Raw genomic sequence first — 19,332 nt, 5'->3', positions numbered from 1 at the left:
AGAGTATAAAAACTGTGAGATTAGACCTGTTTATAGATCGGGTCGGGTTCAATTGACACTTTTAAAATCAAGGTCTTGATTCGGATTGTTCATGTTAAAAATCATTTATTGTTTAAGTATTAAAATATAATTTCATATTAATATATTATTATTAGTATTCTAAATATTTTAAAATTAAATAAAAATAATTATTTAATAATAAATTAATCTTGCAGTCTGTTTCTTGACATAGAAAATCCTAGGTGGGACTTAGAAAATTAAACTAGGTTATCTTCTAGTAAAAATTTATAATCAATTTCCAAAAACTAAAAATCTGATTTGACTTTTATTATAGATACTCAAAATGATAAAATCCAATCTATATCCAAAACTCTATGAAATCTAAATTCAAAGTCCTAATCACCTAGCTCAAGTCTAGGTACCCATTTTTTCTTTAGTGTTAGATGACTAAAGTATTTTTTTTTTATATATAATTGGAGAAGGGGGATTCGAACCTTATTCTTTAGGCAGAAGGATTATGCACTAATCAATGATCCAAATGCTCGGGTGCAACTAAAGTATTATTTGTTAACCATTAATTATAAAAACTTATTTGATTTAAAATAAAAATATAAAAACTTGGTTGAAAATAATAAACAAAATACAAACTTATTTAAATAGTAATGGTAAATTTGACTTCTATTCCTTTTTTTTTTCATTCTAGTTTCTTACATGCATTTTGCAAAGCATGGTGCAGTTCCACTAGTCTAAACTTTCATGTATATGATCAAAGGATGGCAAGTCTATCCATGTTATATTCTCATGGCAGGCATCAAGTTAAGACTTCCCATGGAGTTTACTAGCAAATAGGTTTAATGTTTATCTCTTTCAATTTATAAACTAGATCATTCAAGAACTAGCTAGCTAGATCCAAATTAATTTAAGATTATGGTGTTATATATAGCAAAACCCCAATATATATATATATGAGAAATTAATGAGGTTGATTAAGTTCTCATCATAATTGAGGGATTTCGTGTTGTCAACATGCTCATAAATTCCACTCCCATCATCTTAGATTTGAACTTGAGACTTTCAAGATAGAGTTTTAAACTCAAATCGTTAGGATGTCTCCTTGAGAACGTTAGTGTTATTTGGTTTTATATTCCGATGGAATCTCTCTATTTTATTAAACCCAAGGTTAATTTGTAGCATACAATTCGTAACGGGGAAGGAATATATAAAGCTAGTGGATTTTATGGTGCAATTTATTAAGAGTGATACCCAAAACTAACCCAAACTCAAACTAATTATTTTAAACAAAAAAAAATTATTAAAAGTCTTACCGAACTTATTTCAAATATGAGTATAAAATATCTAAACTCTATACTATCGAGTTGGAATACTTGTATAAAGTTAACCGGTTGACATTCCTATTACTTACACTCCATTTGATTGATACTTTTATTATTTATATTTTATGTTTTAAAAAAAATATTACGCAAATAATAAAAAGTAAATAACAAAAATATGAACCGAACAAATTGTATTTGCAAGTTTGTGTGGGCCTGGCTCAGAAGGAAACCAAGTTAAAACCCAAAAAGAGATTCCCCCAACCCCAAAAGGCCCAACCCATCTACCAAACAAAGATCCAAATAAGACAACCCGGCCCACCAAAGCTTTTCCTCTGAAAACAGAGGCGGAATTTTGCTGGAAAAATCCCCTCTTATTCGTGTGCAAAACTAGTTTACTCTCTCAACTGGGTCATCTAAATTCCATCTCCGGCCGCCGGATCCCCTCCTTCGCCGCCGCTACCGCTGTCTTCTCCGCATTCCTCCGAATTCCCAGTAACACCCATCTGCCTTATTTGTTGTTTTCTTTTTCCCTCTTTCTTTCAATCTTTCTTTTTTATGTTTTCTCTTTGTTCAGCAAGAAGTTATGGGTTCGTGGACTTTAATTGTTGTTTATTTTGTATTTATTTAGGGTATGGTTTTGGATAATCCAGACAAGAAAAAAAAATTACTACGTTTGTTTAGTATTCTTGAAGTCGAAAACTTTTTAGATTCTGTATTCGGATTTCGGAAAACAACCTAGATGCTTACTGTTTGGTTGATGATTTTACTAATTTCTATTTGTTTTTGGAAGTAAAAAAAAAAAAAAGTTTATGATTCTACCTTCATGTAGAAGAATTATGTCGCGCTTTTACTTACTTTGTTTAATTTAAATTTAAATGTGGTTTTGCTTATCTCTTTGCTTTTGCTTATTAGTTTATGACCAAATAGAGCCTTGGTCACTTGGTTTTTAGTTTCGTCTCTTTGATTAATATTGTATTGCATCCTCACGCTTGGGATGATTCCAGGTTGTGCATCTGAATTACATTTTGGGTCATTGTGTGGAATGAATTGCATATTATCTGTGCTGATAGATATTCATGGTTTCTTTGCAGATAAGTTTTTGAGTGTTTCTGTTATTTGCAATGGATAAGGATAGGTATGATAGGGAAGATGATGTTTCTAGAGAACGCTGGGATGGAGGAGCCTACAGTGATGAATTAGAGCAAAACGATAAGCATCGGAGTAAGGACAAGAAGAAGAGCAGCCTAGAAGAAGAAAAGGATCATCGAAGTAGGGATAGAGAGCGGGACCGTTCAAAGAGAAGTAATGATGAGATCTTGAAAGAAAGGGAGAAAGATTTTAAAGATTTGGAAAAGGATAGAGTTTCGAGCAGGGAAAGGAGGAAGGATGATAGAGATGAACATGGAAAGGACAGAAGTAGAGATAGTAAGGTGAGAGAAAAAGAGAAAGATTATGATAGGGACAAGTATAGAGAAAAAGAACATGAGCGTGAGAGAGAAAAGGATCGAAAGGATCGAGGAAAGGAAAAGGACAGGGAAAGGGGTAGAGACTCTGAGAAGGAGAGGGGGAAGGATAAAGGTAGAGATAGGGATAGAGAAAAGGAAAAGGAAAGAGACAAGGCCAAGGAAAGAGAGAAAAAGGATCGAGAGAAGGAGAGGGAAGGTGAAAAGGATAGGGATAGAGATAGAGAGAAGGGAAAGGAGAGAAGTAAACAGAAAAGTAGAGAGGCAGACCTAGAGAAGGAGAGATCAAGAGATAGGGATAATGCAATCAAGAAAAACCATGAGGAAGATTATGAAGGAAGCAAAGATGGAGAGCTTGCATTAGACTATGGAGACAGTAGGGATAAGGATGAAGCTGAATTGAATGCTGGCAGCAATGCAGGTGTAGCACAGGCATCATCATCAGAGCTTGAGGAGCGCATTGCAAGGTGAGTGCATCATTTTGTCACAATGAATCGTCTTTGATATCATTCAAATTCCTTCTGCTTCGTTCCATCTTGTTATGAAGTGTACATGGTAGACTTGATACTTAAAACAAACACACCGAGAGGCGTTGTGCTATATAAGTTCTATAGCATATTTTACTAGATGGATTTTTAAATTATGCAGTAATTTTGAACTTCAGTTTTATTAGGAGTAAATGTGATGTTTAAGTATTTAAAATATTTGGTGATCAGGCCTAAAGACGTCTCTAGATGCAGGAGTTAAAGGCTTTTTTTCTGAGTTTGATGACATATTTGGTCTTTGATCTGATATTGATCTATTTGCATTAATAACTGGCCTTTTAGATTTCGTTGAATTATAAATACTGAGAGTAATTTGTTCCAAGTCATGTTTGTTTTTCTTCATTACAATGCTTAACCTAAAGAATTTAACTTTGCCTTTGCCTTCTATTTGGCTGCTCAGAATGAAAGAAGAAAGATTGAAAAAGAAATCTGAAGGTGTTTCAGAGGTTTTAGAATGGGTTGGTAACTTTCGTAAGCTTGAGGAGAAAAGGAATGCTGAAAAGGAGAAAGCCTTGCAGCGATCAAAGATTTTTGAGGAGCAGGTAGTTTCTTTTGTAGAATACTTTATTTCTTCTCAAAAGTTTCATTTATTTGCAAGTGATATTTATGATATTTATAATTAATTCTATGGAATAAATTTCTTAGGATGATTTTGTTCAAGGGGAAAATGAAGATGAGGAGGCTGTCCGTCATGCTGCTCGTATGTTCTCTTTTCTTTAACACTTTTTTCTGTCCAATAGTTTGTATTTAAAGTAGTCATCGGATGGTGAATAGAACAGTTAAGCAAGCATGTTGTTAGTACCATATTCATCGATTTGTTTTCTTTTTGTGATGTTCAAATGCTGGATATGTGAACATCAATAAAGACAGATAATTTAGGATATTGCTCATTGTTCTGCATAGAAGTATATTTCTCTATTGTTATTTATAGACCATGTGTCAACAACTGTGTCTGTAACTTGACTCCTCATGGCTGTAATATGTTAGGGTATTGTTCATTGTCCTGAATAGGAGGTAATGTTTCAATTTAATTGTCATGACTTCTTTTTTCTACTTTTGTCCCTGCATCTGGTCTGATTGGGTCATTTTTGTCTTGACAATCTGTTAACAGATGATCTAGCAGGGGTTAAAGTTCTTCATGGCCTTGACAAAGTGATGGATGGTGGAGCTGTTGTTTTGACACTCAAAGATCAGAGCATACTTGCTAATGGTGACATTAATGAAGGTAAAAAATTGTTGGGTGCTGCTCATGTATGTTTTCGCTAGGTTTGTGAGGTGACGTAGATTTTTGTGTAACAGAGCTTTCTGGTATGATGCGACAGATGTTGATATGCTTGAAAATGTTGAAATTGGAGAGCAGAGGAGGCGGGATGAGGCTTACAAGGCTGCAAAGAAGAAAACCGGGGTTTATGATGATAAGTAAGATTCTGTTTCTAACTGCAAACTTGCATGTGTGTGTGTGTGTGTCTGTGAATGAATATGCATCTGCTCAATTCTAGCACATTTACACCTAATATAACGTACTGTAGGTTGGCTACATGAATGATTTTCCTTTTGTATACCAAACTGTTAATGACATAATGCCATACTCTTTGAGGTACATTTAAGTACTCTAACACATCTGACTAATTGATGTTGGACAGGAAAGAGGGGTTATATCAAATCAGCTAGAAATTTGTAGTCTTGCAGGGAACAAGAAATTGAGGATTTGAGACTATATTTTAGCATTAAGTGAGCTGAAAAGGATGGGGATGCTGGGAAAATTAGGTTGTGTGAGGATTGGTGTGATTAAGATGGGGTTGAAGAAATTGGGTTTTAGAAGGCTGTTTAGAAGCTATTTTTTGTATTGTGAACATTAATTTAGGGTGGAGGATTAAATTTGAATGGTTGATTGAGGTAGGTGTAGTTGAAATTTAAGAAAAGTATGTATGGTTCCTGGCCTTGTTTTGAATCTTAATTCTCAGTGAACATGGCAGAATAATGCAGGGTCAGTTAGGTTTTGTGTGAGGTTTGGTATGGGATTAAGTTTGAAATAGTGCTTGAAATTTGGTGGTTCTTGAATCTGAAAAGTTAAATATGCAAAATCTTAAATTTGAAGAAAATAATTGGTCAAGTCTTTTATTTACTTTTTCTATCTAAGTTTAGATCCTAATATGGGTATTTAACTATATGTTACAATTTACCCTCCTTTTTTGGATAAAGTATAATTTACCTATTAGCGTATTTTGTATTTATTCTAGTATGGATTCTGCTGATTTAGGTTCAATGATGAGCCTGGTTCAGAGAAAAAAATACTTCCTCAATATGACAATCCAGTTGCAGACGAGGTTAGTTTATAAGTTTGATCCTTATGCTTAATCTTTCTTTTCCTTTCTAAATCTCCATAAAAATCTCATCTTTCAAAATTTCCTTGTATTTAATTGGAAGAAAAATGTGGCATATGGTAACTGGTGGCTGTTTGTAATTGATATTTACTTTCAGGGGGTAACTCTGGATGAAAGGGGGCGCTTTACCGGTGAAGCAGAAAAGAAATTGCAGGAGGTAATGTGTTTTTCATGGTCTTCTTGAGCTGTTATTACAAACATATTTTAACATTTTCCTGCTAAGGATCTTCCCTCCTCTTATTTTCGACTTGGCAGCTCCGTAAAAGGTTACAAGGTGTTCCCACAAATAACCGTGTTGAAGATCTTAACAACGCTGGGAAGATTGCATCAGATTATTATACCCAAGAGGAAATGCTTAAATTTAAAAAGCCCAAAAAAAAGAAAGCTTTGCGGAAGAAAGAGAAGCTGGATATAGATGCCCTTGAAGCAGAAGCTATCTCTTCAGGCCTGGGAGCTGGAGATCTTGGTTCTAGAAATGATGCTAGAAGACAGGCAATTAGAGAGGAGGAGGCCAGATCTGAGGCTGAAAAGAGAAATAGTGCATACCAATCTGCATATGCCAAGGCAGATGAGGCATCTAAATCACTGTGGCTTGAACAAACTCTTATAGTTAAACCAGAGGAAGATGAAAATCAAGTGTTTGCTGATGATGATGATGATCTTTATAAATCCATTGAAAGATCAAGGAAATTAGCTTTTAAAAAGCAAGAAGATGAAAAATCAGGTCCTCAAGCTATTGCGCTCCGTGCTACCACAGCTGCTATCAGTCAAACTGCAGATGATCAAACTACCACAACTGGAGAGGCACAAGAAAACAAGCTTGTAATAACAGAGATGGAGGAGTTTGTATGGGGTCTTCAGCATGATGAAGGTTCAGTTTCTTTTGAAACCTATGTTACTTTAATCTTGTTTAAAAGATGGCCCCTATTGTTTGTTACCTGCCAGCAGCTACGATCATTATGAGCCTTCATTTGTACCTGCCCTGGATTAGGTGCATGGTTTATATGTTTTAGGTTCTAGATTCTCCACCAATAATATGCAATTTTTCTCTAGATTTTTATCTTATTTTTGAAACTCTCCCTCTTTTCTTGATTTTTTTCCTCACTTGCCTCTATAATGTTTATTATGATTATCATTTCTTCCAGGTAAATATTAACATTTTATGTTGTTTTGGTCTTCAGAAGCCCATAAACCTGACAGTGAAGATGTTTTTATGGATGAGGATGAAGTGCCGGGAGTTTCTGAACATGATGGAAAAAGTGGAGAAAATGAGGTAGGTGGATGGACAGAAGTAGTTGATGCTAGTACAGATGAAAACCCTTCCAATGAGGACAAGGATGATATAGTTCCAGATGAAACCATTCATGAAGTTGCAGTTGGTAAAGGATTATCAGGTGCCCTGAAGCTGCTTAAAGATCGAGGAACGCTTAAAGAAAGTATTGAATGGGGTGGCAGGAACATGGACAAGAAAAAGAGCAAACTTGTTGGCATTGTAGATGATGATCGTGAAAATGATAGATTTAAAGATATTCGCATTGAGAGGACAGATGAATTTGGTCGAATTGTAAGTACTTCAATCACTTGGTTTCTTAAGTTTGTACCATAGGATTTATGGTTGTATTATGTGTCGTAAAAATAGGTTAGTGTTCTGTATCATGCATCGAAAGGTGGGGCAGGGCCTCTCAATGATTGGGAATAATGAAGAGTCACAGGCCAGACCTTCTGTCTTGTATACTCATGGCTTTAACCAAATATGCTGAGACCACATTTCTTGCTAAGCATGGTTCCATTTTTGGCAAACAATTTATATCTTGGCAGTGTTATTAGTTGACAGAAACTTTGAGGGAGGACATTTTTTCAAGTTTTGGAAGAAAGCCAATTTTAGGCCTAAATTTAGGAAATAGGATTTAATTTATTTACAGGCTTTTGTTTGGTTTATTTTGTTGGACCTTATTTGTTAGTTGGATGGGCTCTATTTTATGGGCTTGTTATATAGGTTTGGACCTTATATATAGGTTGTTTTGAGTATATGCAATTGAGATTTTTAGACTATCATTGAGTGTTATTGTTCTGAGTTATTTGTTCTACATCAAACTCTCTATGCAAATTAGACCGATAATTAGATTCTTTAGTTTGGGTCGGTTAATGATATAAGATAACAGTAAAACCTGTGTAAAGGATTAGAAATGTGTGAAGACTCTTTTCAAAAAAAAAAAAAGAAATGTGTGAAGACTTATGACCATGCTGACATGTACTATTTTTGGCATCACATTTGACAGCTAGAACAACTAGGCCAATGTTTATATAGTAATTTCTTTTTTTTTTTTTGAATGGCATGTTTATATAGTATTCAATAATAATGTATGTGCTGTTATATTTGCATTTGAGCTTACAAATTATGATTTTCTCATCTTCTCCAGATAACTCCCAAGGAAGCCTTCCGGGTGCTTTCTCATAAATTTCATGGCAAGGGGCCTGGCAAAATGAAGCAAGAGAAACGGCAGAAGCAATATCAGGAAGAATTGAAGCTGAAGCAAATGAAAAATTCTGATACACCTTCCCTGTCAGTGGAGAGGATGAGGGAAGCTCAAGCTCAGCTGAAAACACCCTACCTTGTCCTTAGTGGTCATGTGAAACCAGGGTATGGTTTATATATTGTTTTGGGTTAATTGTAATCTCTGCTGACTGAATTTTGATTTAGAAACTAAGATTTTATTTCAAAAAGTGAAAGGAACTCCATATCATATCAACTATTTATAATTAGGATGTACTATTTAGTTTCTTTTTTCTTTCATTTGTTTCACAGCCTTGCCTGTTGCGGAACCAACCCCCCCTCCCCCCCCTGTCCAACTCCTCTCCGCATTCCATATGCAGATAGGCAAAGTTTCATCTGGCATTATATTAAGCAGTATGTTTTGTGGTGTCTGGTGCAATAGGCAGTTTTTTCGAGTTTTGCTGTTTTTATTTGATGACGTGTAGTTCAGTCTTGGTTGCCATTTCTGCTTCTTGGTAGTGTCAAATTAATTTACAATTATGATCGTACATTTTTCATTTTTTGAATGGATATTTCATAATCTTGGTTTTTTGTTGATTCTCCCTGCATAGTAATATTTCTTTGATTCTGGGTTTGCAACCTTGTGACAAATAGTCTGTTGTGCATTTGTTGGGATTTGTCCTTGTGGGAAATGAAGCTTAGTTTACCATTCTCTGCCATTGACATGGCTTGCCATTGCATATGTTTTGATCATTTGTTAATTCAATTGCTTGTTTATTACATTTAAATAGGTTGCAATTCTTCCTCATTTCTGTCACGTGTAATTAATTTCCAGGCAAACGAGTGATCCTAGAAGTGGCTTTGCTACTGTTGAGAAGGATTTTCCAGGAGGCTTGACACCTATGCTTGGTGATAGAAAGGTGAGTTGATTCTTATCTTGTGCATAGAGGTGGCACTTTGGTGGCTTGGGTCACTTCGGGCTGGGTCTAAGGTTGAAGGAAACTTGGGTCATTTTTGGGGTTCAGGTTACTTCGGGTTTCAGACATTGTGGATTTGAGTATTCAGATTTGACACTTTGGGTTATTTGGGTTGGGATTAATTCAGATTCAAATTTTTTACTTTTAAAGTAAAATTAATTTAAGTTCATATTGTTTCAAGTTAGTCTTTGGGGTCGCTTGGATTCAGGTTGGGCAGGTTCAGGTTGTTGACTTTTTACTTGTCAAATTGGACTGGTTTGGGTACAGGCTTATGGGTTTATGCGGATTTTTAGGATTTAGGTCAGCTTTGCCAACTTTACATTTACATGTATTGGTCATTACATTACAAGATACTGAAAACTAGGGATGTTTGCTATGGAATTTTCTTCTTTGCTCAGATACTCAGAATTCAAGCAAATGGGAAGAACTTCCTGAAGTTCTAATTATTTATTTATAGAACATAATAGTTCTGATGCTAAACTCTTTAACACTGGGAATGATTCCCAAAAGCAAAGTTTGAGGTTTTATAGGTGCTTCACGAAATTACACTTCTATTTATTTATTTATTTATTGTTTATCATTCCAACAGGTTGAGCATTTCCTTGGAATTAAGCGCAAGGCTGAGCCAGGGAATTCAAGCACACCAAAGAAGCCTAAAACCTGAAGTTTGGATTTTTATGGTATTTTCAGCTGGTATGAAGGGTGGTAAGAAGCAATATTGGATGCTAATTACCATGATGGTTTCGGTTTTTTTTATCAGAAGTGCAATTTTCATTTAGGGGGTAGATAAAGAGACTGATTTTGCCCATCCTCCCGTGATGATTCTGTTGTTGTTCTGGCTGTAAATAAGTTACTAGCTTCAAAATAGATAATAATGTTTATTTTTTTTTTTTTGGCAGAATGATGATAGCTGGAGGCATGACTTAAGAACTGTTCAGCTTTAGATTCTTGTTATCTTCACCTTGTTTTCATTTTTACACATACTCAAAATCTGCACTGCCAACTCAAGCATTACCCTAAGTTTTTCCTTCTTTCTTTATTTCATCTGCAATCACTGAAATATGCTTCACCCATTTGTATGAGGAATCAACCAAGGATTGTGTAAAACAAAGGTCAAATTATGCAATTAGTTTGTGCTGTCAAAGCGGTGGATTTAGTCTATGAACAACAATGAAATTGAGTCTGAGTATTTTTTCCAATATTGACAATGTTAATCCAATTATTAACAGTGTTAAAATGTCTCAGTTAGGTGGTATTGATGTGATATTTCTTTATTGATGTGAGATTGAATCTGATGATGTAGTGTGGAATTTTATGAATGATGTAATAGTAGTGTTCACATTGTATGATTAAACAGTGATATGTATTTTGCAAGTGCTAATCTGGAATTGTTGGATGTGAGATTGTTATAAAGAAAGTTTAAACCATCCAAAAACACTTAAACATAAAAATTTATTTGGATCTTAACAAGTTAGTATTTGAGATTTTCCTTGTGTTGTTGACGAGAAATTAATGGTTTTTGACAAGATTGGACAAAGAAACACGTAAAACTACGAATAAAGTTTTAGGATTTAATAAAGGATTGCTGTGAGATAAAAAAAATTAAATTTTCGTGTTGTCATTATCAACACATCATTAGATTCAATGTCACGGTAGTTTAAATGTGTAAAAGATTTTAACATCGTTAACAATTAAATTGATATTATCAATATTGAAAAGTATAAAAATTCAATTTTTACAAATTATTACATGAAGATTAAATTCATCACTTTATGAAGTACAATGACTAATTGTAAAATTAACCCAAAACAGGCACTAGAATAATTATTCTTAAACCCCAATATTTCATGATTGAAATTCACTATGTACATGTGTACAATTCCATAACAATCATCACCAAAACAATAGAAGATTACAAGCACGACAACATTATTATTGAAATGAAGATCTTAATAGGATGTTACTTTAGGCTTTAAACACCCTCAATTGCATGGAAAATGTTAAACTGTTCACTCACATAAATATGTGAAAAAACGTTAATATTCATATTTATGTTATTTGTAAGCCGTTGAAGTATTCAATTGTTATTAATGTTTATCATGAAAGAAACTCCATGCAATTATTCAATTGCTATTAAGTACAAGTCCAACTATGGCCGGACAATTGAGCCAATTGTTTGTGGCCTTAATTAACCGTGCTATATTCTCATGGTATCAAGGTAAGATTTCCCTTGGAGCTCACGAGCAAACAAGCCCTTGAAGTATTCTTCAACCCTTAGTTTTTTAAACAATACTGGTTTCTCTGGTGAAATCAGGCTTGGTGCTGGACCTACTTCACCATCATATCTTGGGCTCCAAAATGTAGCAATAGAGAGTCTCTCTCTTTCACAATTCACTGTTGCACGATGCTCGATGCTACGATACGCCCCATTTGTTACCATCTGCCGCATAATTCATAACAATACTACATGAGTTAAATGCTTCTATGAAGCGTACTGATGATGATGCAGTACCTCTAAAATGTCTCCGACATTGACAATGAAGGCATCTGGTAGGGGCTTAACAGGAGTCCACTTGCCATCTTTCTTTATCTGGAGACCCTCTACTTGATTGAGCTGAAGCAAGATGGTTAGACCCACAGCATCAGAATGGGGTCTAAGGCCGATGGCCTGCTCTGGTTGAGGACATGGAGGGTAATAGTTCATCCTAAATGATTGCATTCCTCCTTCAAACATCTCATTCATTTCTTCAACTCTCATATCAAGTGCTTTTGCCATGTTCGTCAGTAGAGTCATGGAGAGAGTTTTCAACTCCAATGAATAAGAATCCAACGTATCTCTACATTGAAAAACAAAATGAAAACAGAATCAAACTCTTCTCATTTCCATGCAGACCGATAGCATTGAATAAAGAGAAGAGAGTGAGGATAATGAAGGACCTCAAAGGAAGAGGGAGGTTGGGGAATAAATGGGGTTTTCTGAAATGGGGAGGGAGGCTGGTCATGAAGAAGAGGTCACCCCAATCCAGCTTTTGCTCCTCAGATACAACAAAGGATTGCCCAAATCCTTCTACTTCTCCTTGGTATTGCCAAAACTTTTGCTTCTCTTCCATTGGGAGGTTGAAGAAGTCTTGAATCTCAGTCTTTGTTTTCTCCATCAGAGAAGAGCTCACTCCATGATTTACCAACTATACAAAGTAATTTCAGCATTACCCTTTCTTTGCCAAATTATTAAAAAATATGGACTTTGAATTACATAAAAATCAATGATCTTTTTCCTTTCTATTTTTCTTCATTTTTCTTTTCGATCGATTATAAATTGAAAAAAAAAAAGAAATTTAGGTTTTTTAAATAAACAAATACGTGCACTTATTAATAAATCAAATAAATAAAAAAAATAAATACAACAAAACAATATATATATATAATATAACAAAAATATGATTATGTGTCAGAGACAACATGTGATAGAGGCATCTATAACTCGGCCGAAATTATTTAAATCAAAAAATTCTTCAGGTGTCAAGAATATTGAATTACTCGTAAGATTTGAAAATTGAATACATAATTAAATAGAAGCTAACCTTGTCCAATTGTAAGTGCCATTGATAAAAATGTCTCCGTCAAAAAGCAACAGCTAAATTAATAATACTTTCTTTTTTTTTTGTGCATGTTATTCATTTGATTACTCTCTCGGCAAAGTCAGATTCATGATTAAACGCATTAGCCGACCTTTGGTAGAGACACAAATAATTAAAAAGTTTTGGAAAATTAAAAAATTTATAAAGAAAGCCATAAAAATATTTTTTAAAATCAATCAGGCATCATGCCTACAAGAATTTTGAATTATTTTAAAAAAATTAAATAAATTTTAATTCTTTAATTACATGCAAATAAAGTTTTTTACTTTTATTATTAATCAAATAAATTTTTATAATTAACTGTCATCAATTAAACATCTCTTGTCATTTTATATTATATGATGTTAACATAGCATGTTGATATGTTATAATAGATGGTAACACGGTATATTGATGTGACATGATAAAATGATTACGTGACATGTTTTACCGTCCACGTCATGACAAATGACATATTAATTAATAATAATTAATCAACCGTTAATCATAAAAATCTATTTAACTCAACATAAAAATATAAAAATTTAATTAAACATAAAAAAAAACTTTAAATAATTCAAAATCATTTTAAGACACTATACTAATAAATTATTATAAGATAAGACTGTAAATGAGCCAAATTGCTCCTTTAACTTTTCAAACATGTTATAAATTAAAAGTTAGGGTTGATTTCCAAATTAAACAACGTTAAACATATTTCAATCATTTCTCAACAAATCAAAAAGTAGATTATAAGTAATTTTGTTGGCTCCTTACTTCCATTTCTCTTAAAGTTTGGGTTACAGATAGCGATATGAGTCAACACTATTAAATATACTTTTATATATACACATATATATACCTGGAAGAACCCCCATTCTTTGCAAGCATAGTCGAGCTTGGCTAATTCGGAATCCATGGATTCATCACAAAGCAGGCTTTTCATGTCGATAACCGGTATCTCCAAACCATCGGCGGGAACGGTCGTCTGTTCAAGGTCAGGACGTAGGTACCTTGGTGGGAGGGTGGTCATGGTCTCTTTAGCCAACTCTTGTACACAAGGCACAAGCAGAGAATTCCCCAATACCACTTTTGATTCCATGTTATGAACCCTTCTTCAGGTTTTTCAGAAGAAAGCTTTGCAGGGATTAAGGAAGATGTTGATGGAAATGAAATTCAAAGTCAAGGAGCCTCCACCTAATTTATAAACCAGCTGGATGCAGAACCCCTTTTGATATTAACAAAACGAATCAACAATGAGGCCCACCCTCGCCTCACCCCACCTTTCAACTTAATTGTACAGAGAAATATGACGTAACTTTTATTTGTATTGTTTAAAAAATTCTATTTCAAAACAAATCAACAATAAATTTCACTCTTATTTTATCATAACAAATTTATATGGTTCTTTTCAAAAATACTATTCATAAATAAAGTGTTTTTAGAAATAACTCTCTTTATAATTTTAATTATTTTTAATTAAGAGAAATTAATTTTAGACAAAATTACTCTTAATAAAACCAACTCATATGTTAAGGTTTGTGTCTCAAACCGATTTATATCCCTTGAGCTCTCCTCACTAGAGCATTCATCTCTAATGCATTCTTTGCAGAAAAAAAAAACTTTTAAACATTTTGAGTATTTTAGAGTAATTTTTTATACAAGATAAAAAACTTTTAAGTGTTTTGAGTATTTTAAGCATTTTGGAGTAGTTTTTGATACATAAAGAGAAATTTTTGAGCATTTTGAGCGTTTTTCACCAAGTAAGCATATTCGTTGATTATATTGTTAAATAGAATATGGTATGTTGTTTGAAATTGTTGATTTTGTTAAATGAAATTCAATAGTTTTTGTAGTTTTAAAGCATTACATAACTGGCATTTAGGTATTACGTGACTAATTTTTAAGCATTACGTGACTAGTTTTTAGATATTATGTAACTGATTTTTAAACATTACGTGACTGGTTGGTATGGTATTGTGTAACTAGTTGATAAGTATTACGTAATTAGTTAGTAAGGTATTGCGTGACTAGTTTTTAGGTATTGCCTAAAAATCAATCACGCAATGCTTACAACCTAATCACACAATGTATAAAAACCAAAGACACAATGATTAAGTCGCGCAATGCTTAAAAGTTAGTCTAACAATACCTAAAATCCAGTTACACAATATCTAAAAACCAGTAATACAATATCTATTAACTAATTAATTTGCTTGTTCACAGTCAAGTTTAAGTTACCAAAATCATACAATGTTCTAATTTACAAATATGTCTAATCAAGTTCAACCCCTTAACTTTGGGGTTTTATGAATATAGTAAACTAATAAACTCAAGAATTTAAAACATATATCTTAATATCATCTCTGCTCTTTGGGATAACGAGAAAAAGTTGTATGGCGAGATAGACAATATTTGACAAGAGAGAGTAATCGAAATTTAATTTTGAAATTTTTATCTGAATGGCCAGAAAAGAAAACTGAAACCACTTTAATTTGTCTAAAATTATTTAAAGGGCATTGTTGTCAATTTATGTTAAAAATTGACTAAAAATAATTAAAATTATATTAAGTGATATTTTTGAATTGGACTTATAACGAAAGTTATCCCTCACAAATTTCTAAATTTATATTTCAATTTAATTATGAAAAGAAAAATGGCATAACTTTCTCTCATCTTGTAAATTTTATAACCAAATGTTCGAGTGCATAAATTTTATTTTTATTATTTAAAAATTGAATTTTTGAACAAATCAAGAATGAGTCTCACCCTTGTCTGATCATAGCAAATTTATATTTCAATTCAATTGTATGAAGAAAAATGACATCAAATTACACCTAACTTTCTCTCATCTCATAAATTTTATTTTTATTATTTAAAAATTCAATTCTGAAGCAAATCAATAATGAGCCCCACCTTTACTTCACCATAGCAAATTGATATTACAATTAATTATGAAAGAAAATGAGGTCAAATTACATGTAATTGTCTCTCGTCTTATAAATCTTATGTTTATTATTTAAAATTTGATTTTGAAACTTTTAAAATTAAAATTTTTAAATTTTAATCATTGAGATTTTTTTTAAAGATATCTTAATTAACCATTCAACAATATTACTTGCACTCGAATATTTAACTTATTAATTAATACATGATCTTTCTATTTAAAAAGTAACGTTCAAATCTCTTACTCCAAATCAAAAAAAAAGAAAAACCATTCAACAATATTACTTGTTTTTCTTGCTTTAAAGCAAAAGGTGTTAAGTGTGATTAAATGCAAAATCAAAAGAATTTGATTTTGACAAATTTAGGAATATAATCTTAAATTGATAAATTTATGTTTCCATGGAAAAGCATAACAATATAATTGCATCCAAAAAGATCAACCTAATTAAAAATGGAATTGCTTTTTAATGATATTAAAATTTAATCAAATACTATTATTTTGAATTTTGCCATTTATTTTTGTTATATAACAAAATTTTAAAAGGTAAAATGTAATAATATGAGATAATGATTATCTGCAAAGCAAAGGTGAATAAATCATTTCGAATAAAAAAACTATTTAAATAGAACTGAATTCCAAATGTAACTTTATCAAAATTGCATTTTTCCAAATATAACCTTCATAGAATTTGAATTGAATATTTTATATGAATAGCAGATGTTAATCTGGCAAGGTGAATTGCATCAAAAACATCATTGAAATCCCATTTGGCATATACCAAATTCTCAAAAAAAAAAAAAGAGCAGAAAATTTTAAATAGGAATAATTTCTGAATAAGAAAAGATGAGAAAAGGGAGCAAGAGCACCCAATATCTGCAAAGTGAAAACACCCAAGTAGAAATTTATTCCAAGTTCATCACCAATTCAAGTTAGTAGGAGACTGAACTCCTGTTTCTTGAGCTACTCAACAATTGACTGTTTATGATATCCACTACAGCAATAGATGCATCATGTCAAACAACTATGGACTAGACATCAATTTCAGTTAACAAAAAGGCCCTAAAGTATCAAATCTATGATCTAAAGAAATCACCACCACAAGTACAAAACCTCATCTGAAATCTACAATTACCAACTTCAAGTGAAAGTAGCATCTCCAAGTTTCAACAAGTTGATCCATTAGTATCATACACAGCATTTGTTTTCCCCAATTTTTGATCACTTCCGGTGCTCATCTCTAGCTACAATCTTGAACTTTCCTGTCTGTTGTTGCTGCAAACGGAAGAAAACTCATCAACAAAAATTTCATCTATCTATTACTAACAGATTTACATTTGATGCCCTAGTGTAACACCATAACTCAATCACATGCTACCACCTCATCAAATAAGTAAATTTTACAATTTGAAAATCTTTAAAGTTACTCACATGGTTGAGTATTGTATGAGGAAAAAATAATTACTTCAAAAATTATCTTTATTAATGAAGCAACGGCATATATGATTCACAAACGGTGTATACAATTTATACAAAGCATATCAATAATAACCCCTAAATTAGAACAAAGAATCATTAGAATTATGTACCCAAACAGAAAGCTTGAGAAAGATTACCTTCTTCCACAATTCTGTGTGGCATTTGCAAAATCCAGCAACAACAGCACCCTTCTTTCCTTCTTTGTATTCAATGCAAAGATCCTCCTTCAACCCACAAGTGACATGAAACTCCAACCCACATTTAGGCTCAGAACACTCGAGAACACACCCACTCCTCATTTTACAAATATAGCATTTCCCTTTCCATCGCTTCTCAAGAACCTTAGAACAATCAATCCTTTCCCTCCCTTCTGGATCCTCAAAAAACACTTCAGGAACCAAAACTGCACACACCAAATGAGCCCACTTACCATCAACAGTCGTGGGCTTCAGTGCACCTCCCTTGGTTGGGCATAAGCAACAAGAAAATTGCTTATCTCCTTTATTTTTCTCTGATTGGGAAGCCAAGCAAAGGTCACAAAACCAATCACCTTCTGGGATTCCTTTTATTAATGGATTTCCATAACATGTGGAGTGCACCATTAAGTCACAGCCATCACAGAATACTATTGGATCTGTTGGATCCCCATCTGTACTTTTACAAATATCACACAAAATCCCATCTTCCTCCTCTTCGTTACTACTTTCCTCCAATGCTGGGATTTCATTTTCTTCATATTCTTCTTCTCGCCTAGCTTTCATGCATTTTAGGGAACCTTTTTCTAGTGGGATTTTCTTGTTTTCCTCCAAATTCTCCTTTTTACTATCAAAAATGATTTTTTTGGGACTTTTAGCAAGTGGGTTTTTCTTGCTGTCCCCTACAAGAGGGATTTCATTTTCTTTATTTTCTTCTTCTTCTTGCCTAGTTTTGATGCATTTTTTGGGACCTTTTTCAAGTAAGTTTTTCTTGCTTTCCTTCAAAATCTCTTTTTGAGCATCAAAAATGCATTTTTTGGGACTTTTAGAAATTGGGTTTCTCTTGTTTTCCTCTATCTCTACTTCTTTCTCGTACTCTACATTCAAATCAAAAGAAAAAAGAGGCTTACCAGAAAGAAAATCAGGTTGCAAGGCCCATATCCTCTTCTTGGCAGGCAAGCAATATGTAGTAGTTTCAGCCACTGGAGGATCCCTAGACTCCTTCCGTTTCTTCGCCGGGAGGCAAAAAGAGCTAGCTTTAGAGCTATTGAACTCTTCTTCTTCTTGGTTTTGTTGTTGCATAAGCCTGAACCTTTTGACAGGAGGCAAGGCTTGGAATCTGATATCCATTTTTTTTTTCTTTAGAGTGGTTTTGTGAAGAGAAAGTTGAGATTATTTTGATGGGGTTTTTTGGTAGAGATTGTCGGAGATATTATGAAGACTTAAAAGTTTGGGTCTTGGTTTGGAGGTTAAAGGAGATTCCGGTTTTGAATGGAGGAGTTGGTGGGAAGAGAAGCCGGGAACAGGGAAATCTTTGTTTTAGAAATTTGGCGGTAAAGTTGACGAAAACAGAGTAATCCAAGTTTTGGAAGGAAAAAGAAACTTCGATTAGTTCTGCTTAAAAGTAACCGCCAAATTTTTGGTGCCAAAAATGGGTTTCCCTCTACCCCCAAGTCTTTGCATATCTGGGGCCTTGTCTAAGTCCTGGGTCCACAAAAGGCTACCCAGCCCCAAAGTAATGAGACTTTACTGATACTTTTATTGTGAATGGTGAAAACAAATCCAAGGTCTAGTAATTAACTAATGGTCCAAGACTGAGGTATAATTTTCTCTATACCAAACAAATACACTTGTAAAACAATTGAAAGTGTAGATTCTATTTTCTGTCTTTTGATTATCTTTGTTGTTCTGATTGAATGACCACATCAACACCTTCAAACCATTGTGCTATGGTAGCATTAACAGCATAGTTGAAATTTTCTTCATAGTCTCTAAGTAGTCTTCACAACCAAGATTCTGGAATAATTTGTGGCGAAGTTGTTATCAGTTCGTTCATTTTTGTAGGTTGCAAAATGATCCAATCTCATAAACATCTTCTCAGTATTGCGTATTCCCCTGGA

General features: G+C 33.4%; 3 protein-coding genes across 5 annotated transcripts; 1 reads left to right on the top strand and 2 right to left on the bottom strand.

Moving 5' to 3' along the window:
* Positions 1–1,691: 1,691 nt before the first annotated feature.
* On the top strand, positions 1,692–10,434 carry LOC18594416 (SART-1 family). Of its 3 annotated transcripts, none has more exons than XM_007021963.3 (14): positions 1,692–1,826; positions 2,426–3,264; positions 3,743–3,884; positions 3,988–4,042; positions 4,454–4,567; positions 4,665–4,761; positions 5,603–5,669; positions 5,824–5,883; positions 5,982–6,597; positions 6,908–7,290; positions 8,147–8,367; positions 9,056–9,140; positions 9,787–9,890; positions 10,097–10,434. In XM_007021963.3, the coding sequence occupies exons 2-13, from the start codon at positions 2,456–2,458 to the stop codon at positions 9,859–9,861; spliced, it is 2,724 nt and encodes a 907-aa protein (XP_007022025.3). In that variant the 5' UTR covers positions 1,692–1,826; positions 2,426–2,455; the 3' UTR covers positions 9,862–9,890; positions 10,097–10,434. The 3 variants fall into 3 exon arrangements, with proteins under 3 accessions (XP_007022025.3, XP_017980331.2, XP_007022026.3); XM_018124842.2 differs by having other exon boundaries at positions 9,787–9,902; XM_007021964.3 differs by having other exon boundaries at positions 9,787–10,434.
* Positions 10,435–11,221: 787 nt separating this feature from the next.
* On the bottom strand, positions 11,222–14,018 carry LOC18594415 (protein SRG1-like). The gene is made up of 4 exons (XM_007021962.3): positions 13,677–14,018; positions 12,135–12,382; positions 11,710–12,034; positions 11,222–11,637 (listed from the first exon to the last, which is right to left on the bottom strand). Exons 1-4 carry the CDS (start codon positions 13,914–13,916, stop codon positions 11,395–11,397), a joined length of 1,056 nt encoding a protein of 351 aa, XP_007022024.1. The 5' UTR covers positions 13,917–14,018; the 3' UTR covers positions 11,222–11,394.
* A 2,617-nt stretch (positions 14,019–16,635) lies between these two features.
* Positions 16,636–18,691, bottom strand: LOC18594414 (RING/FYVE/PHD zinc finger superfamily protein). The gene is made up of 2 exons (XM_007021961.3): positions 17,375–18,691; positions 16,636–17,033 (listed from the first exon to the last, which is right to left on the bottom strand). The coding sequence occupies exons 1-2, from the start codon at positions 18,560–18,562 to the stop codon at positions 16,980–16,982; spliced, it is 1,242 nt and encodes a 413-aa protein (XP_007022023.3). The 5' UTR covers positions 18,563–18,691; the 3' UTR covers positions 16,636–16,979.
* Between the last annotated feature and the right edge of the window lie 641 nt (positions 18,692–19,332).

The sequence above is a fragment of the Theobroma cacao genome, chromosome 7 (assembly GCF_053813885.1).
Source record: "Theobroma cacao isolate CCN51 chromosome 7, ASM5381388v1, whole genome shotgun sequence".
In the NCBI taxonomy this organism is placed as follows: domain Eukaryota; kingdom Viridiplantae; phylum Streptophyta; class Magnoliopsida; order Malvales; family Malvaceae; genus Theobroma; species Theobroma cacao.
The sequence above is the reverse complement of the archived record's forward strand: the minus strand, read 5'-3'. Positions and strand labels throughout refer to the sequence as shown.